At 46.3% G+C, this 21,246-nt stretch overlaps 1 protein-coding gene across 1 annotated transcript; it reads left to right on the forward strand.

Moving 5' to 3' along the window:
• Positions 1–3,038: 3,038 nt before the first annotated feature.
• On the forward strand, positions 3,039–19,492 carry CELA1 (chymotrypsin like elastase 1). The gene is made up of 7 exons (XM_035002901.1): positions 3,039–3,044; positions 3,424–3,524; positions 4,423–4,548; positions 5,772–5,908; positions 7,111–7,256; positions 18,440–18,589; positions 19,340–19,492. Exons 1-7 carry the CDS (start codon positions 3,039–3,041, stop codon positions 19,355–19,357), a joined length of 684 nt encoding a protein of 227 aa, XP_034858792.1. The 3' UTR covers positions 19,358–19,492.
• The last annotated feature ends 1,754 nt before the right edge of the window (positions 19,493–21,246 follow it).

Consider the following 21,246-nt stretch of genomic DNA (forward strand, 5'->3'; position numbering starts at 1 on the left):
ATAAAGGTCCTCCCTCTGGAGCCTCCCAACCCAAAATCCTCTGCCCACCACAGGGCACCCTGCACCTCCTTCCTTCCTCCCTCCTGACTTTGATGGGCAGGGCCTTTCCTCTTCTGCAGGACAGGCCTGTTCCTCACCTGCTCCCTCTGCCCTCCATGCTCACAACCCTCAGACTATCTCCCTATCCTGGGAGCGCCCCCTTCTAACCTGCCTCACATTCTCCTTCTCTGGGCACTCTCCATCTGAGTCTCCCCAAACCCGTTTCTTAGTACCTTCCTCCACCAGAATGCTCTCCACTGTATCTACTCTGCTTTGGCTCCCTGCATTTACACCTCTGTCTGCGTCCTGGGGGCATGTCCCACTTCCCTGCTTGGGCAGGGGGAGCTTGCTGGCTCTTCTTTTTGCTAAGCACTCTTCCCTCCTCCACACCTCCCCCTTGCCTCCACCTCTGCACGCACAGAATGGATCTCTGCACTTTGAATGCCACAGAGGACAGAAAGGCAGTGACAGACCAGGAGGGGAGCCCCCTGAGGGCCAGGCCCGTCTGGTCCCCACTCTGATTTCTGAAAAAGAGCTTATTGGCTGCTTTTCAACTGAAGGCAGATGATTAATTCAGCCCTAACCCAACCTTGTTCTGTCTTTGAACAACAAATTAGTTTACTTGCAAATCAATCTTTTCATTTGTATTTCCATGTCACCTGGGATTTTCCCCGCCTTCCATCGGCAGCCCTGCCAGCTGGTGGCAAGAAGGTCAGCAAAGCCGCTGATAAGAGGAATATAAAGAGGGCTTGGTTCATGGCAAGGGGGCAGTGGTCCACTCAGCCAGCAACATGCTCCGCTTCCTGGTGTTCACCACCCTCGTCCTTTATGGTAAGTGGGTCATCTGGTCTGGGTTCTAGGAGGAGGATTTGAACAGGAGGGTCAAAAGCAATCCTTAGATCCAGGCCTGTTCTCTATGCCAGGGCGGGATGGAACACTCTGACTGTGAGTCTAGCAAAAACTTTACCCTCCTGGAGCCCATGAGAGGAACAGTCGGGACCACTCTCCATGCAGAACCCTCTGGTTGGCCGGACCTTGAACCATGAAGCAGAGATGCCCCTTTCCGGGGCCTGGGCTTTCTCACCACTCCCACTAACAGGAAGACACCCTCGGCAGGTGCCTGACTGGGATGTGCACTGCTGTGTTTGCCCCCTGGAGAATCCTGCCAATGCACTGTATGTGTGGGTAGAGGTGGGAGGTCACCTCAGGCCATGGCATGACCCCCAAGCAAGGCTGAGATCACAGGGAGCCTCTGGAGCCCTAGCCTAGGGATGTGAGATGCGTCCTTCACAACATGCCAGAGTTCTGAGGACACCTGGGGGAAGCAGAAGCCATTCAGACTCCTCTATTTTCAAAAGGGGCTCCCATAACTCTCAGCGGGGCCCCTCATTTGCTAGGGAGGAACTGTGAATTCGCAGACAAAGCAAACTGCCTCCCTGCTCCCTACCCTGAGCTGACCCCATGCTTAGTCATCACTCATTCTTCTTCTGCCCCACAAAGGACACAGCACCCAGGACTTTCCAGAAACCAATGCCCGGGTAGTTGGAGGGACTGAGGCCCAGAGGAATTCCTGGCCCTCTCAGGTGGGTGCTCCTTCACAGCCCCAGACTTCTAACAAAACAAGAGTCGCCTGTGTGCTGGTATATGGTATCGCGTGTGTTTGTACATCCCTGTCAACAAGAAGCTCTCTGACGGTCTGGATTCTAGATTTTTTTTTTTAAGGTTTTATTTATTCATTTGACAGAGAGAGAGACAGCGAGAGAGGGAACACAAGCAGGGGGAGTGGGAGAGGGAGAAGCAGGCTTCCCGCTGAGCAGGGAGACAGATGCGGGGCTCGATCCCAGGACCCTGGGATCATGACCTGAGCCGAAGGCAGACGCTTAACGACTGAGCCACCCAGGCGCCCCCAAAAATATTTATTTTTATTATTTTTTTTTTTAAGATTTTATTTATTTATTTGACAAAGAGAGACACAGCGAGAGAGAGGGAACACAAGCAGGGGGAGTGGGAGGGAGAAGCAGGCTTCCCGTGGAGCAGGGAGCCCGATGAGGGCTTGATCCCAGGACCCTGGGACCATGACCTGAGCCGAAGGCAGACGCCCAACGACTGAGCCCCCCAGGTGCCCCTGGATTCTAGATCTAAGAGATGAATGGGGCCAGGCTTAGGCGGAAAAGGCATGCCAAAGTTTTGGAGGAGGGGATTTGAACCCCAACCCCACTCACTTTCCCAGGCTCACACCCAAACACAAACCACATATATGTCCCCAGAGATACTACCTGTGCTGCACTAGCAAGACTGTACGAGACCCACCCTCAGACTCCTCACACACATGCACACCCCACTCCACGCCGGGTGCCTCTGCATTCAGGCACAACCCCATCCCCAAGGAGAGCAGCTTGCTTGTTTGGCTATTGAGAGTTTCTACTTTCTAACAGGGCAGCCAGGCTTTGAGTTAAGCCATTCTAAATGCGTAGAATGGCATTGAATGGCTGGTCCCTCCTAAGGATCTACTTCCCACCTGAAGAGGATTGGCGCCATTGCCCAAAATAGCTAATGTCCCAGAAGATATTCTCATTTTTAATTACAAAAGTAATGCTGTAGAGAAGCCAAATAATACAGAACAATATGAATTTAAAAAGTGAAATCGATCCTCGCAATGCCTCCATACCTATTGATTCATTTTCTAGAAGTAATAACTTCTGTGTAGAAACAGCAAATTAATCGGGGAATGGCCACTTTCAGAGGACTCATGGCAGTTAGAATGAAATTCAGTTCACAAAAGTTTGCAGCCCAGTTTTCAGAAGTAGAGCTATTGTGGAATAGGAGGTGCTGAAGACGACATGAGCTGGTAAAAATGAGTATTCCAGAGGTCGTTCTTATTCCCTAGGGGAGGGGGATAGGGTATGTCTTGGAGACCTTGGAGGGGGAGCTCTGGAGACCCGAGCCAGTGCGCTCAGGTGATGGAGAAATTCCATGGCCACATTTCCTATCAAGAGGCAATGGAGGTAACAGGACCTGGGTTCTTGACCCTTTGCAACAACCCAGAGTAGGGATGTCACCTGTCTGTGCACCTTTCCTCCCCCCATCCATGGACACAGCAAGCATCACCCATGGGCCCAGCAAGCATCACCCAACAACGGAGCCCTCTTTCCCGCTGATCGCAGCGCCATCTGCACACCCCTTCTCACCACCACTCCAGGGAGCCACCAACAACCGATCAGTAGCAACCAACAGGTCCCATGAAGCCCCTCGGCCACCTCTAGCCCACAGAGTTGGAGGAGGTTTTGAAGGATGGCAGGAATTGAAGGAAGTGTAACAGGTAGTTTGGGGCAAAGCCTCTTAAGAAACACCAGCCTCTCCCTCTTTTCTCCCCTCCCCTTCTAGATTTCCCTCCAGTACCTGTCTGGGGGCAAGTGGTATCACACCTGTGGAGGGACCCTCATCAAACAGAACTGGGTGATGACGGCTGCTCACTGCATGGACACGTGAGAAAAACAAAACCCAGCTTTGCTGAGCCCCTGGAAGGGGAGAAGTCTGGCCTTTCTCAAGGAATACATATCTCTGAGCACTCGGGGCAAGACTTTAAGGGAGTGTTGGGGGTCCTGCAGGGAGGTAGCAGGATATAATGAAAAGTACAGATTTGGGCATCAGGCAAGCTTTGGTTCAAATCCCAGTCCACCTTCTTCTACCTTTGTGACCTTGGATGGCTTACTTAGCTTCTCTAAGCTCTCATTCTCTTATTTCTAACATGGGGGTAATAATACCTACTTCGTAGAGTTATTAGGAGGATTAAGTAGGTGACTATCTCAGTGCCTGGTCAACGCCTGGCTGGTAACCATTTTTTTCATATTGTCTTGAGCCATTGTTCTCAAATCTGAGCACGAATCAGAATCACCTGGAAGGCACAGATTGCTGGGTCTTTCCCAGCAGAGCTTCTGACTTGGTAGGTTCAGGTTGAGCCTGATAATCTGCATTTCTAACAAGTTTCCAGGTTATGCTGCTGCTGCTGCTGGTCCAGGGATCGTGTTTTAAGAACTATTGGTGTATAACCTCCCCCAGACCCCTCTGTGGGCTGAGAACCGTTGTATCATCTGTGCTCACCACACCCCTCCCAGGTTATGAGATATCCAGTCTATGATGCTTAACCTCATAAACTGGGCAATGAAGTTGATGGTAGTTTTTGTCACTCCCCCAAGTTAGTAAATTAGAGAAGGAGAGAGCTTGTTACTTCCTCATCTTCCAGGGTCTTTCGTCCGCCTTCTGCCTGGGTCAGATAAGATGGCTGCCTGTCCTAAATAGGACGTAAGATGGTTTCCCAGCTTTTATCTGAGGGGAAAGAGCCCCCTGGATCCCTCAGGGGTTCCTTCTCCTCTGTCACTCCAGACCAATGACCTTCCGTGTGGTGGTTGGAGAACACAACCTGAACCAGAATGATGGCACCGAGCAGTCTGTGAGTGTGCAGAAGATCATTGTGCATCCATCCTGGAACAGCAATAACGTGGCTGCCGGGTAGGGGCACGGCTGGGCTGGCCTCGGGCTGGGAGGTCGAGGGCTGACTGGCCAGCAACAGGGTCTTGGTGTCCCTCACATTCATTCAGAAGGACTCTGAGAATTTGGATTTTGGAAGGCTTGGGAATTTTTGAAGGTCTTTGGGAGTTCTTTGATCTAGGCTGGTCTGCAGGATTGGATCCCCTGAAACTCCTTCTCTGTGCAGAGTTTAATGTTTTCCATCTGTGTTGTTATTTATTATTCATTTTCTGGAATAGACGCCACCAGCAAAAGTAAATTTCTTAAAATGAATCTTACATGAAAAAAACTCCTGCAAGACTGAGCTGTAAACTTTTGGAAAGGAAGTAGTTAAAATGGTGGTTGATTCTCTGGAGAATGGGGGTCGCGGGGCGGGTTCAGGTAACTGGGATATTTCTGCAGAGCTTTCAGAAACACGCAGCATTTTTCATCTTTCTTCTCTGAGAATTCTTCTCTACTACCAAGATCTACTACCGCTCTGCTCCTTTCTGATCCCCCCTGTCATAACTGAGAGATGTAAGCTCCACTCCCCTGGGTTGCAGAGGTCACAGCTAGACTACAACACCAAGACCTCACCAGCAGGTGCTGCTGTTAAACCTAGCCTACCAACCAACTGTGTCAAGTCTGAGCCCCAGCAAGTCCGTCCCCTCCTCCTTCAAAGTCGTTAGTTTCTTTTTTTTTTAATAATTTTTTCTTTTTTTTTCCTTTAAAGATTGACTTATTTATTTTAGAGAGAGAGACTGTGTGCATAGGGGGAGGGAGAGGGAGAGAAATTCTCAAGCAGGCTGTCTGCTGAGCGCAGATTCCGATATGGGGCTCAATCCCACAACCCTGAGATCGTGACCTGAGCCAAAATCAAGAGTCGGGCGCTTAACCAACTGAGCCACCCAGGCGCCCCTAAAGTTCTTAGTTTCTTTTTTTTTTTAAGATTTTATTTATTTATTTATTTATTTATTTATTTATTTATTTGAGAGAGAGAGAGAGCCCTAGAGAGAGAGAGAGCAAGCACAAATGGGGGGCAGAGGAGCCTGATGCAGGACTTGATCCCAGGGTCCTAAGCCAAAGGCAGACACTTAACCGACGGAGCCCCCCAGATGCCCCTAAAGCTGTTAGTTTCTAATTCTCTGGGGACACAACGGCTTAGTGAGGGCCAGTCCCTATGCTGACCTGAAGGAAGGCCTGAGCTGGCTCCTTTCCTCCCACAGCTATGACATTGCCCTGCTGCGCCTGGCCCAGAAAGTGACCCTCAACAGCTATGTCCAGCTGGGTGTTCTGCCACAGGAGGGAACCATCCTGGCCAACAACAGCCCCTGCTACATCACAGGCTGGGGCAGGACCAAGAGTAAGTCACCTACATGGGCACCATCCACCACATGGATCTTGAGTAGGTAGCGGGGCTTCTGGGGCACATTTTTCTGTGGTCCTAGGTGTTCATAGCCAGAATCAAGGAACCAGAGATAAAATAACTGGTACATGAAATCAAGCTAAGAACAGGCCATGGAATAGTCAAGTCACACAGACTCATAACTAAAAAAAACAACAAAAACAAAAAACCTCAGAGAATATTTTGTACCTGCCTCTCATTTAATTTTATTTTATTTTAAAAGATTTATTTATTTATGTGAGAGAGAGAGAGAGCAAGTGAGCGTGGTGGGGAAGCGCAGAGAGAGAGGGAGAGAGTCTCAAGCAGATTCCCCACTAAGCATGGAGCCCCCATGGGACTCGATCTCAGGACCCTGAGATCACAACCTGAGCGGAAATCAAGAGTCTGACGCTTAACTGACTGAGCCACCCAGGCGCCCCGCCTCTCATTTTATACATGAGGAAACTAAGGCCCAGCAAAAGTAAAGACCCTGTGTAAGATCACATGACTAGTTAGTAACTAGTTAGCTGGGGCCAGGACCCAGGTATCCTGGCTCCCACTTTGGTGGTCATTACACCATCACACTATCTCCATAGAGGTAGCTCTTGTGAAATGAAAATAAGGGGGTATGGTCCCAGTTCTGCTTCGTACGGTTTGCAGTATAAGGTGAAAGCAGGAGAGTCCTCAACAAATAAGACCATTTTGGTCACTTTTTCTTTTCTTTTTTTAAGCAGGAGTAGGAGAGGGGCACCTGGGTGGCTCAGTTGTTAAGCGTCTGCCTTCGGCTCAGGTCATGATCCTGGGGTCCTGGGATTGAGCCCCACATCGGACTCCCTGATCAGCGGGAAGCCTGCTTCTCCCTCTCCCACTCCCCCTGCTTGTGTTCTGCTATCTCTCTGTCAAATAAATAAATAGAATCTTTAAAAAAAAAAAAAAAAAAGCAGGAGTAAGAGATTGGAGGTTGGTGGTTTGGAGCTTGGGACAGAGACACAGGATGACCCCTGAAGGAAGGGGCCTGTAGCCTCCATATAATGAGGGGAAGGGGGAGGATCTATGGCACGCAATGTGCTTGCCCTGAGTTCAGCTTTCTTCAGAGCCTGGGAAGGTTGGGCAGGGTGTGGAAGAGTTTTTCCCCCGGAGAGCACCTGGTGCTGACCTCCAACTCTGTGCGTCCTGTTCAGCCAATGGGCAGCTGGCGCGGAGGCTGCAGCAGGCCTACCTGCCTTCTGTGGACTACGTCACCTGCTCCAGCTCATCTTTCTGGGGCTCCACCATGAAGAGAACCATGGTATGCGCTGGAGGAGACGGGGTTCGCTCAGGATGCCAGGTGAACGCATGCAGGAAGTGTCAGAAATCCCACACTAGGCCCCTCCCCTCTCAGCCCCCCCATCCCCCACCTTCTCCTCACTTCCTTTCTACACCTCCTCGCACTCCCACGTACAGACCTGACTTGCTACTCTGGCGTCCCAGTGAGAATGAGTCTGTGCCAGGAACTCTAGACTCACAGAATCTCAAACTTGAAAGGAACCCTAAAATTCATCGTGCCCAGTGCCCTAACCTCAAAAGCTAGTATGTGGCCCAACATTTGTGTGTCGGGGTATGTGTGTGGTCCTTAGAAGCTGTTAGCCACCTAGACTTTTTACAGCCCAGAGTGGTGGTTGTTAATTGTGTACGAGGAAGCTCTCTTCCCATCAACCCCCACTTTTCTTGTAACTCCTCCACCACCACCCCTTTACCTCGGTAGTATTTCCAGAAGTGTAGACAGGTGAATACGGCAAGAGAAAGCACACAAAATAGTGTTATAGTCATTTATATATATAAATAGAATCTTCTTCTATTTAGACAGGATCAATCAGCAGTATACCATCTTACAGATATCTTAATGCAGTTCAACAAATGTTCTTGATTACCTATTAAATGCCAGGCACTGTGCTAAGTGTTAGGGATACAAAGATGACTCAAACCGAGGGTTTAGTGGAGGAAGGGCAGGAGCAGACATGTGATAGGACATTGTAATACAATGTGGGTAAGTGTTATAATAAAAATATGCAGTGGGCAATATAGGAGCCTAAAAGATAGGCACTTACCTGTACCTGTTGGGGTCAAAAAAGACTTGTCTTCCCCAAGAAAGCAGAGTCTATAAGCAAGTCCTGATGCTTACATAGGAGAAAGCCAGGCAGAAGGGGAAAAGCTATTCAGAGAGATTGACATGAATGAGGGCATGGGCCAAGAAACCGTCTAGAACATGTAGAGAATTACAGGGCGTTCCCTACAGCTAGAGCAGAAGTCAGAGCCCACAAACTTCCAAATCCTGCCTGCTGTCTGTTTCTCTATAGTCTATGAGCTAAGAATGGTTTTTACATTTTTATTTTTTTAAGTTTTTTTTTTTTTAAGATTTGTGTATTTATTTTGAAAGAGAGAGCGTAAGCGGGAGGGGCAGAGGGAGAAGGAGAGAGAATCTCAAGCAGACTCTGCACTCAGTGAGGAGCCTGACGTGGAGCTCAATCTCACCACCCTGAGATCACAACCTGAGCCAAAACCAAGAGTTGGCTGCTTAACCAACTGCGCCACCCAGGCACCCTGGTTTTTACATTTTTAAATGGTTGAGAATAAATTTTTTTTCAAGATTTTATTTATTTATTTGACAGAGAGACACAGCGAGAGAGGGAACACAAGCAGGGGGAATGGGAGAGGGAGAAGCAGGCTTCCTGCCGAGCAGGGAGCCCGATGTGGGGCTCGATCCCAGGACCCTGGGATCATGACCTGAGCCGAAGGCAGACGCTTAACGACTGAGCCACCCAGGCGCCCCGAGAATAAATTTAAAAAAGAATAATGTCATGACACATGAAAAATATAAAATTCCAATGTTCATAAAAGAGCATTTAATTGGAATAAATATAGCCACACTTGTTTACTTGCATATTGTTTATGGCTACTTTCATAGAGTTGAATAGTTGTGACAGAGACTCTATAGCCTGCAAAATCTAAAATATTTACTATTTGGCCCTTTATAGAAAAGGTGTGCTGACCCCTGAGCTAGAACATAAACTACTACCATACCAGGGAATGTCAAGAAATGACGCTAGAGGCAAGTAGGAGCCTCTTGACTTAGGGCTTCAAGTGCCATGTGCGGGGGAAGAAAATTTTTTCCTTCTTCCCTTCTACGTTCTTTGGCTCATCTGATAATTAAATTGGTGCAAGACAGATTAACAGGAGAAAAACAGATTTAATTTGCTTTTTATGTGGAGAAGCTCATAAAAATATGAGACTCAAAGACAAAGACCTTTTAGACAAAGAAATAATAAATTTGTGAAGAATTGACAGGACAAAGACATTTGGGCTTGGGGTAAATGAGTGAAGAAGCAACAGGGTGGGGCGCCTGGGTGGCTCAGCTGGTTAAGCGACTGCCTTCGGCTCAGGTCATGATCCTGGAGTCCCTGGATCAAGTCCCGCATCGGGCTCCCTGCTCAGCAGGGAGACTGCTTCTCCCTCTCCCGCTCCCCCTGCTTGTGTTCCCTCTCTCGCTGTGTCTCTCTCTCTGTGTCAAATAAATAAATGAAACCTTTAAAAAAAAAAAAAGAAGAAGCAACAGGGTGAAGTTAATAGGGTTTGTTATATAGCCCTAAATTCCCTATCTCTAATGATAAAGATGTCTCCTTACCTCCTGGTACGGGGAGAGTCCCTTTCACATGGGTGATTATTTTCTGCTTTCAAAGGAACAAAGTAGGGTTAGAATGTCCTTACACTGTCTGTTCTTAAGTAACTTTAATTGAGAATAATCAATATCCCAAAGTGGTATATTTGGGGGCAGCAGCTTATGCTTAGGGACATGAACTTTACCTCTTAGGCCTGGGAAACCATTGAAGAGTTATGAAGAGGAGAATAGCATGATCAGATTTGCCTTTTTAGAGGCATTGTCTGATGACAAGGCAAGCATGTCTTTGAAGAGGGTAAGGTTGGCCAAGAGACAGGTTAGGAGACTATTGTAATTATCTAGGCGATAGATTTGAGGGCTTGAACTAGGGCAGCAGAGAAGAGAGAAAGAGGAGGACCTGGAATGACTTTCAGGCATCTGGTTTAAGTGATCTGGGAGGGGTTTGCTGCCTCCAATGAGAGAAGGTTTATAGGACTTGGGAGAGAAGGTGGTGAATTTGGTTCTGAACAAGTTGAGTCTGAAATCCCAGTAGGACATTCAGGTATAGTTAACCAGTAAGTAATTAGATATAGGAAGTAGAACTTAGGGGGAGAGCCAGACTAGAGATACAGCAGATGAGATCCACCACCCACCCACCACCCACCCCCATCCCACAGGGGAGAAGTTGTAGAATGAGAAAAGAACAGTGAGTTGAGGAAAGAGCTGTGATAACATGAATACTTGGGCGCTTCAGGGATAGGTGGGGGACAGAGAACCCATAAGACTTAAAAAGGGATTAGAGATCATAAGCGTTTTCCAGAATCTCAGGAAATACTGATGTGTCATACACAGTATACAGAGCATCCAGCAGCCACAGTAGGTAACTGGAAAGGGCCTACTTGGGCCGTTGGTGGGTCACCGGTAACTGTGGCAAGAACAGTGTCAGGAGAGGGGAGAAGCTTTATTGAAAGTACGAAATGAAGAGACAATGAGAAGCATAGTAAGGGATGTAGAATCCCCTTCCAAGAATCTTGGATGAAAGAAAGGGACCAATCTTGGCATCCAAGGCATCCAATCTTGGATGGAAAAAAGTCTGATAGCTTTGAGGACGATGACAGGTCACGGAGGGGGTGAATATAGTATGGGACCACTGAGTGTGTTAATAGGCAGAGAAGAAAGGATCTTGTAGGGTCAGAGAGAGAAAGGAGTGGATGGCACAAGATCCAAGAGGAGAAGGAGAGATGAAACCAAGGGCACAGGTGGAGCTGGAACAGGAAGGGATAGAGCAAAATACCAAAATGTGCACGGATCTGAAAGAGTGTACAGGCTGGCTGGCTGGAGGATGGCAGGTGTTCCGCATTAATTTTCTATTTACTTATAAACTAGGAGTCAGTTTGAATGCTGAGAATGAAGGAACAAGGGTTGTATGGGTCTGGATTAATCAAAGTGAGTGGGACAATGATCAGCCTCCAAGATGTTCCTGATAGGGTGAGGTTGGAGACCATGCAGTGACTGAGTATATGATTCACTCCGTTTGACTCGAGACCCAGTTGCAGGGAATGGGTTAATCCAGGGCTGGGTTTTCCTGCCTTGACTGGAGCCAAAGGACAAGAGTGCAGACCAACAGCAAGGTCTGTGCTAGGTGGAAGAAGAGAAGCCAGCAGGAGGCTGGGAGGCTGGCTGAAATAGCAGAATCAAATGATCAAAGATTCCTGGTGAGCACTTAGAACCGCGGAAGCAAGGCGACCAACTCCTCCCAGTTTGTCCAGTTTCCTGCATCCTGGGAGCCCTACATGCAAGTAGAACCTGATACACAAGGCAGTCTCTGCCAGGTCCCCACCCTCTAGCTTCCCCCTTTTACCCTAAGGTTTAACCTTTCTGAATTAATTCATGTTCCCTCTCCTCCCTCAGGGTCTTGAACTCTGAAAAAGCAGAGTACTCTTTTTCTGGCAGTGGCTGCAAACTGACAATTCTCTGAGCCAGTTTTGTCTCCAAAGCCTTTCCCACTGCAGTTCCCAAGACTGTGTCTTCTGGGTGTTCAGACTGCTGGGCCCCAACCCTTCACCTCGGACTGGATTCGCTGAGCCCCTCTCACCTCAATCCACTCATCCCCACTGAGCTCTTTCCCAGCTCCTCCTTCTGCCCTCAAATCCTCAGCCACATCTTCCATCTCTCCAGAGCCTGTGTTTCTGTTTAGTTCAATTAGCATAAGACAATAGTATTATATATAACTTAATTACCTTCCATTCCTCTAGTCCCAAAATATTCTCAAACCCCCACTAGAATTTGGGTGGAAGAGGGGCGCCTGGGTGGTGCAGTCTGTTGGGCAACCGGGCTCTTAGTTTAGGCTCCAATCGCGATCCCGTGGTTGTGATCTCGAGGTCACCAGATCGAGCCCCCATCTGAGTCTGCTTGAAATTCTCTCTCTCCCTCTGCTGCTCGTGCTCTTTCTCTCTCTCTCTCTCTGAAATGAGTAAGTAAATCTTTAAAAACAAAACAAAACAAAAAAAACTTGCTTCTCCTTTAAAAAAAAAATCCTCCGCTTTTTTTTTTTTAAGATTTTATTTATTCATCTGAGAGAGAGAATGAGATAGAGCATGAGAGGGGGGAGTGGGAGAGGGAGAAGCAGACTCCCCGCTGAGCAGGGAGCCTGATGCAGACTCGATCCTGGGACTCCAGGATCATGACCTGAGCCGAAGGCAGTCGCTTAACCAACTGAGCCACCCAGGCGCCCTCACACATACCTTTCTAAAAGAGCAGCGAGACTTCTAGAACAAGGGCTTTCTTCTTTTTTTTTTTTTTGTAAAGATTTTATTTATTTGACAGACAAAGTGAGAGAGGGAAAGAGCACAAGAGGGTGGAGCGGGAGAGGGAGAAGCAGACTCCCTGCTGAGCAGGGTGCGTGATGCGGGACTCGATCCTGGGACTCCAGGATCATGACCCAAGCCGTAGGCAGTCGCCCAACCAACTGAGCCACCCAGGCGCCCAAAAAATCCCCCACTTTTGATGAGATTCTCAGCTTACCTGAGAGGTACGATCAAAATGTAAAGCATTAGTGCTACTCTCAGCTCCTGCTCTGCAGTTCTCACAGCTTTTTGTGGAATTCTCTTGATCCTTTGTGTGGTATTCACAAGTCATGATGGGTTTTGGCTTAACCTCTGTGATATTCACAGGCCACGTGACTTCAGGTTCACAACCTTTACCTTGCTCATTCTCTTCATTCCTTTTTTGCTGTTTCTGTCTTGGGGGGATCACTTGCTTGGTGGTCAGCGGCTGTGAACATGCATTTGAAGCTGTTGAGAGGATAACAGCAGACCAGGCAGACTATGATGATTACTATAAGCAGGATTCATTCCTGATGTTTGGAATGCACTTTGGAGCCATGGTCCCAATCAAAATCAAAGAAGTCAGAGAGAGATCCCATTGTAGGAGTCAGCCTTTTAAGCCAAGTAGCTTGCTCAGTGATCTTATGTGAGTTTCAGCTCCTCCAGAAGTGTTAATCGAGATGCAACACGTCTCGCATCTGGCCACAGCACAGACATCCCCTCGCTCAGCTAGGGATAATTAAGGACTATTCTATCATCAAGAACAGCTTTGGCCAGAGAATCTAAGGGTCTTTGTGGGGCATCTCTTGTCTTGGCAACAGATTCTACCAGGTCTTCAAGAGTTAAAGAGAGGTTTCTGTTCACATTCTGATGTACATTTACTCTACTCCTAACCAGGGCAGTGTGGCCCTACCAAAGGAAGGGAATCCTGAGTCATGAATAATCAATGATTCCTTTCTAACTCAGTTCTTCCTCTAACTCGATGATGTAAATCCAGGGGAGTTGTACAATGAGGTAGGTGTCTTAGTTCATTTGTGGCAATTCTGCGGGCACACTTGGATAACCTAAAAGGCACTTCCTGGCTCTGTGCCAGCTATCTAGTCCTTTGTAGGCCCAAGGAGGGTGATAACCACCACGGACAAAGACAAACTCTCTCGGGGCACAAACCACTTTTCGATCAGGTGGCACTGTTAGATGGATTCATTCTCAGGGATTGTTCCATTTGCCCATTCAAGCCAGGGGAGAGTTAGGTCTTCTCTTAGTCTGAAATAAAAAGTTGTTCTAAGTTCCAGAGGCTACCGCCCTTAGCCGTGGCCCAGGAGATGTGGATGATGGTGTTCTATTTCCAGGCCAGCACCAGAGTAAAGGAAAGGGAAGAAGAAAGGGCTTCATATTTAGTTAGAGTATGAAGTCTTGAACTGGCCTCTTGGGAGAAAGCAGTCTACCTCGATGTCAGCTACTTCTCTCCCTAGTGACTTTGCCTGGGAGGTCTCCAACACTTGTGTGGGACCAGATGTCAGGTGGGGCCTTCTCCAGCTGTGAGATGCATGTCCAAGGCTTAAGTCCCTGGAGTCTGGCTGCCCTCTGGGTGGTGAGGAGGACCTGGTGTCATCCCTTCCAAGGAGATTCAAGGGCAGTCTTTGTTCTTATCGATTCCAAAACAGAAGGGTGAGAGAAAATTGGAAGTGTTAGTGTGAAGAGTCACAGCCAGATTTTTTTTAGGAAACTGGAAGAATTCAGGATCCAGGCCAATTTACAGGTGTATAATAGAACCTCAAAGACAATTAACAGGATTAGAATCTAATACACATGAAAGTGTAAACATAATTTCTTCTCTCTACAATTACCTTCATTTTTTATAGTAAAGCTAATTAGTTTGCTTTAAACGTTGCCTGATTTACATAAGTGCAGCAAGAATAGTGATTGACCACATAAGCTCTTTTTTTAAAATTTCTATCTTAACTTTATTTAAATCTAATTAATTAACATAGAACGTATTGTTAGTTTCAACGTAAGCTCTTTTGAAGACTGCTTTGCTGGAACCTTGTAAGCAAAGTACCAGGTCAATTTTTCCATGAGGCTTTATTGGCTCTGTAAAGTCAACCTTAGTTCCTTGAAATTGTCTGGTCATATCTGAGCCTATACACAACTTTCTTAAATATGATATTCTAATCAGGGCTTTGGTAATATAACTAGTGTTTCCAATTGTGCCTTTTTTTTTTTTAAGATTTTTATTTATTTATTTGACAGAGAGAGAGAGACAGCAAGAGAGGGAATACAAGCAGTGGGAGTGGGAGAGGAAGAAGCAGGCTTCCCGCCGAGCAGGGTGCCGGATGCGGGGTTCAATCCCAGGACCCTGGGATCATGACCTGAGCCGAAGGCAGACATTTAATGACTGAGCCACCCAGGCGCCCCCCAATTGTGTCTTATTATACAAGGAGATCAGATTCTCATTGAACCTCTGTAAATAACTAACTACAGTTACCCTGGAAAAACATGGGTTTGAACTATGTGGGTTGACTGATATGTGGATCTTTTCCATTATAGAACAATAAATGTATTTTCTCTTCCTTATGATTTTTAAATCACATTTTCTTTTATCTAGGTTACTTTACTGTAAGAATACAGTATAGAACACATATAACATATGTGTTAATCGACTGTTTATATTATCAGTAAGGCTTTGGTCAGTAGTAGGCTAGTTACATTTTCGAGGAGTAAAAAGTTATACGGGCATTTTTGACTATGCAGGGAGGGGCAGTTGGTGTCCCTAACCCCCATGGTGTTCAAGGGTCAACAGTATATTGTCATGAAAAGAATACTCGAGACTTTTCAAATTATGGAGAGATCAGGTAGGGAGAAAAAGGAAATGTTTCATCTTTGGTCACAAAGATATAGCTCACCAAATTGTTGATAGCTGAAGATAAAAGAAAAAAAAAAAACGGTTTCCTAAAATCTGGAAAAGCAAAACATTAGAGAACCAGCAATGTTTTCAACCAGAAGTCATAGAAATTATAATCATCCTCCTCAATTCATGCAGGCCCATGTAATTAACATTTGTCCTGTTTGAATCCATTTTTTCCATCAGTTCTGGAAATTTTCAACCAGTTCAGTTGCTTGATCTGAAAGTATCAGAGACCTGTATTCTAGAGTACTTGTCAGATTCTTTTCCATGAATTTCTCTGAAGATAAAACACATCTGCAGGAAGCTTTTGTAAAATCATCTGAGTAAAACAGTAACTCTCTGTAAATGATAAAAGACTTAAAAATGCCCATTTAAAGATCTGATGAGAGTTCATTATAATGGAACTGACAAGGGGACTTACTCACGGCCCTTGGAAATGGTGAGAAAGACCGTAAACTCAGTGTTCGCAAAATGCCACACTCACCTGTTTCTTGGTGTCCCCGGAGCTGTCAGAAGTGTCCTTTGGTCTGGCCTCTGCCACCAAATCTGTTAAGTAACAAATATTCAGCTGATTAAATTTAGAGATCAGGGCGCCTGGGTGGCTCAGTCGGTTAAGCGACTGCCTTCGGCTCAGGTCATGATCCTGGAGTCCGGGGATCGAGTCCCGCATCGGGCTCCCTGCTCGGCAGGGAGTCTGCTTCTCCCTCTGGCCCTCCCCCCTCTCATGCTCTCTGTCTCTCATTCTCTCTGTCTCAAATAAATAAATAAAATCTTTAAAAATAAATAAATAAATTTAGAGATCAAAGTGGCTTCAATGTTCATGAATCAGCATCCCATCTAGAAAATAGAATGGAGCTTCATTAAGCTGTAGAAAAGAAAAAGGTTATAAAGGCAGAGAGAGAATGGAAAAAGGAAATTATTAGCAAAGAATGCCTTGTTTTAGGCAAGGTTGCCCTCCTAAGAGGTCTATCAGCAGATTACTTCCTAGTGCTGACTGGGAATTTCCAGGTTGGCTGGTTAAAGATCACATTTCTGGGAGAGGCTGAAGCTACAGTTAGGTTAGGTATTAAGTCTCCGTAGAGCTTGGCGTAAGTGACTTTATTTTAGGCCTGCTGTCATTTTTTAACAGTTGGAACATTTTGGAAGAGTGCTTTGTGATCAAAAGCAGCTTATAAGTGAATTGTATAAAATTATATCCTCATGGAGTCAACAGCTGCTCTTGTCTGTCTCTATATTCTTCTAGAGACATGCTTGGCACACCCAAGCGGGTATATGTTTTATTGTGGGTCCCTGGTCATGTGTTCCTCTATTTCTCTTTCTTGTCTTACACACTATTTGATGTTGTAAATTCTTCAGTAAGTTCATGAGAAAGGGAAGCAGTTGTTTTTTTTTTCCATTTCTTCCCCCACCCACACCGCCCCACCTCTGGCAACCACCAATCCGTCCTCTGTATCTATGAGCTTGTTTTGTTTTGTTCTGTGTTTAAATTTCACATAGAAGAGAGATCATAATGTATCTGTCTTTCTCTGTCTGACTTGTTTCACTGTGCATACTGCCCTCGAGGTCCATCCATGTCCTTGCAAATGGGCAAGATTACCTCTTTTTTCATGCCTGACCTCTCATCCATATTATATTCTAAAATTACTTTTCATTTCCTGCAGAACTTTGTTTTCCCTGGAGTTAATAACTGTCTTTTTAATTTGAATAATATATATTCCACTTATCACTAAGTCAACCCCACACTGTCCACTAGTTTGTAAATGACTTATTTTATCCTCTCTTGACCCCTGTGTTTTGTGTCTTGGTATGGGTCTATTTGCATTTATTGTGAAAGAGACTTGGTGGGTTTTCTCATTTTAGAAACTCCAGAACTTTGGTTCTGAAAATGTTTGTTGATGATTACCTCCCCTCCATTTTTATATTCTCTCTAGAATTTCTGTTATTCACCTACTTACCTCCTTAGATAGTCCTCTTATTTTCTTAGTCTCTCTATATTTTGTTTGTTTGTTCTACTTTATCTTCCAACCCTTCCAATCTTTCATTTCTACAATCATAGTCATAATTTCCAAAGGCTCTTTTTTGTTTTCTGAATGTTCTGTTTAATAGCATGCTGTTCTTGTATCATGGATGCAATATCAATCATAGTTTTTTATTGCTTGTTTCCTTCTCCCTGCAAATCTTGGTTGCCTTCATTTTTTTGTTTATTTCTTTGTCTCCTTGTTTTGAACTTTATTGTTACATTAGAGGCTTTCTTCAGATGTTTGGTACTCCTTCACCATCTGCTCTTATTTCAGAGTGAGGGTAAAAAGCTGATCAGTAGCTCTGAGCCTTTGGTGGGATTCATCCACAGTGAACTGGTCTGTTGGATGATCTAATGAGGCCACTGCGGCAGGGGACCTCCAATGGCAGGATCATCTGGTCTTCCCTCTTATGCTGGTCAGATTTTGCAGAGAAATATCTTTCCATCTTCTGTCTGGAATTATAGAACTGGCATCCTGGGAGCTGAATAAGGAGGAGAGTGTCAAGGTCATATTCTATCAACCCAGGTTCCTCTGATTCTAAGCCTGAGCATGTAACTGCTACCCAATACGTCACTTTCACTCCTCTTTACACCCCAGTTTTTTTTCCTTAACCCCGTTTAGTTTAATGCATTGACTACCTACCCTGTGTCTAAATGCTAAGTCTAATGAGAACCATTGGTTTAAATGCTGGGGATGAAAAAATCATTAGAACACTCTACTCCCCCTACTCTCAGGTTCGGTGTAAGTCAATAAAAGCTACTGAGCTTAAGATGTTCAAAGTTGTATGCTAGCATTGTGGAGAGGAAATGTATCAGTAAGACACAGTTCCTGTCTCAAGAAGCTCATAGATAGGCGTGGCAGGTAGAAACAAATTATGAAACCAAAATACAAGGCAGAACATGACATGAGTGCAGCAAAAGAAAGGAAAAGGTACTGCAGTTGTCCCGAAAGGAAAAAGAGATTTCATCTGCATTGTGGGGATACGAAGGAAGTGGGGATTTGAATTGGAGCTTTAAAACTGCACCAGATTTTACAAGCAGAAATGGGAGGGGGTATAAGCAAAAAAAAAAAAAGGTTCAGAGATTTAAAAATGGAGTTTTAGACCCCTTCTTCTCCTCCCTGCAGGGTGATTCTGGGGGCCCTCTCCATTGCTTGGTGAGTGGCAAGTACACCGTCCATGGAGTGACCAGCTTTGTGTCCAACCTGGGCTGTAATGTCTCCAGGAAGCCCACAGTCTTCACCCGGGTCTCTGCCTACATCTCCTGGATAAACACAGTGAGTCTTCCCAGATGACGGGTTGAAACACGGTCATCTGAACCCCCGTGTACTGGCAGGGTTGGGGAGCAGGAGTTGGCCAGGGGAAGCCACCATCTTCCTTACCACATTCGTTTACTCCTTTCCCTTGCCTCCGTGGTGCACCTTCCCACCATAATGCTGCCGTCCTCGGTCCCCCTCCGCATACCCACTCAGGCTTCACCAAAGTGTTTACTGCTTAGGGCAAGACAGTGACTACAGCAGACCTCAACCAGGCACATATCAGTGCTGTCCTAAGTCAAAGCCAAGGGAAAAAACGGCTGCAGCAAGGCCCCCATGCTTTCGGGCAATGGAAGAGTCACTAACATTTTCTCCCATGAGCTCTTTCTAAGGGCATTATGAGAAGCTGCTCTACCCTTTGGCAAGAGGTTTTACCACCCTAGACAATGCTCAAAGGTTAGGTGAGAATTTACCTCCACACTGACCGACTTCATCATCATCCCACCCATGCCCTCCAGCCTTCAAAAACACTCTGGAGTCTTTTGGTACGAACTTTGATTCACAACCATTTCCAGGCCTGTCCTTGCCACTAAGTGCTGGGCATCTGCCTATAACACTGAATTGTCCCAACACAGCTGAGATCTACTTCCTGCCCCCCTCCAACTACCCCAGAAACCCGGGCAGGGCCACCCTCAACCAGGAGTCCTGGAAGAAAACAGAAGGGAGGTGGGCAGAAGTTACTGACTGTGGACATATCGGCTTTTCCTTCAGGTTATTGCCTCCAACTGAACATCTTCCTGAATCCAACGGCCTGCCCAGGATGATGCTTAGATCCACAGTAGGACTTGAGACCATCAAGGACAAAACTTTCTGCGAGACCACCGAGCCAGATACAGAAAAGCAAATACAACTGAATATACATTACCACCCTGAGTCTTTTTGTTTGTAATGGAGCGCTCTAAAGGAAATGCAGTTCTAGGATACACATTGGGTGTCATCACATTTCTGTGCTGGTTCTTCCATTTACCGCCACCTCTACCAGTTCACAAACTAAGCCAAGTGGGAATGGTTTTACATTATTCTTTTTGCATTATTTTCGGATCTACCTATCTATCAGTCTGCCCATCTGCTCTTCTTCCCATGTGCCTTTGCTATAAGCAAAGGCAAAGAGTGCTTTAAAATGTTCTTGAGTGCTGAAATGTGCCTGGACTCTCCCAGGTAGACTGTGGGCTCATCCTTCTTTTGGTTCCCCGCTTCAGTGTCTAGAACAGGTGCTCACCCCAAAGTTCTGAGTGATGGTAACTACTAGGATACCCTAGAGATAGGAGTATAGGATTCAGTGGTAGGTCAGATGCCAGCAGACAAAGAAAGTGGCCAATTACAAAGGAGATGAGGGAGGCAAGAATAGAAACAAGGAGAAAAGAAGATACTGAACAAAGAGAGGAAAGGGTTGAGCAGAACAAAAAGGGAGAAGAGACCACAATAGAGGGCCTCCAACTAAGTGTGAGTCAGCATTTCAAGGCTGGGACTAAAATAGACAACCGGATCTGGGGTTCTATAAACCACAGAGAACTGGGAAGCTGATAATTCTGCCCGATCCTGACCTGGGCTCAGTCTTTTGGAGTGGCCTACAATAGACGGAAGAGGGAACTGAAAGAAGGTGAAGAGGATGAGAAGCAGCTGTTCATAGCGAACCCCGAGGACCAGACAAGAGGGAATAGGTAGTTAACGTTATAACCAGAGAAACCGGCTAAGACCGGTCCTGGCATTTGTAGGCTGCAGTGTCAGCAGAAGCCTCTGGAACAGTGTATGCACTGTAAGAAGCTGGGTCAGGACGCCTGTATTCCCATCTCGGTTCCAACACTGAGAAACTGGGTAACCTTGGGCAAGTCACCAGCTTTTTCTCTGACTCAGTTTCCTCATCTAGTTAACTTCTGAAGATCGTCCCTGCTCTAAAACCACATGATTTGGTGACCATCGATTTCAGTTCCTAAGAGACTGGCACAGAAGAGGGTTTCTTAGGAGGCAGTGGCTGGGTTGCATTGCTGAGGATGCTGTGGACGCCGAGAGTGACAGGTGTTGGCCTCCTTCTGCTAGCGACAGACCTGTTATCGTGACCACCCTCTCTGTGTTCCCACAGTACTGCCATCCCCTGGGCTTCTCCCCTCTTCTTCCCATCCAAGATCAAGCCCTTCCATTTTCTGCACTCTGCCCCTTCTAGACCATCCCCACAGCTATCGTCCAGAATAAACCCTAATGACCTAGGACCTGACAATTTTGTATCCATCTCTATAAATGCATTAAGCACATAATATTATAATCATCTGATTACCAACGTCTCTCCACCTCAGACTTTAAGCATCTTGAGGTCAGAGATCTCATTTTTTTAAAATTTATCCTTGGTTTCCCAACACCCAGCATGCCCATCACACAGCTGGCCCTGAGTGCACTATGTCTGTTTGGGGGAGTGGCCTGGGAAATGACAGCAGACAAGGGCCTCCAGCTTCCCTCTCCACTCCTGGTCAGGAAGTCATCTTGACCCTCTTCCCCTCTTGGAGGGATGTTACACCCCTGTAAAAATCTGTGAGTAAACGATACCTCCAAACCCAGTGTCCTCATCTCCGGCTACCCCCTCAAAGGGGTCAGCTCCAGTTAGGAAACCTCGGTGGGAGCAACAG

This window comes from Mirounga leonina, unplaced genomic scaffold (genome assembly GCF_011800145.1).
Source record: "Mirounga leonina isolate KUSES-001 unplaced genomic scaffold, KU_Mleo_1.0 Mir_126, whole genome shotgun sequence".
Lineage (NCBI taxonomy): Eukaryota > Metazoa > Chordata > Mammalia > Carnivora > Phocidae > Mirounga > Mirounga leonina.

What these genes read in the sequence shown, in the direction of transcription:
- CELA1 (XM_035002901.1), top strand. An exon ending in GCTGCTCACTGCATGGACAC is followed by an intron (nt 3,525 to 4,422) that starts GTGAGAAAAACA and finishes CTGTCACTCCAG; the next exon opens with ACCAATGACCTTCCGTGTGG. An exon ending in AGCAATAACGTGGCTGCCGG is followed by an intron (nt 4,549 to 5,771) that starts GTAGGGGCACGG and finishes TTCCTCCCACAG; the next exon opens with CTATGACATTGCCCTGCTGC.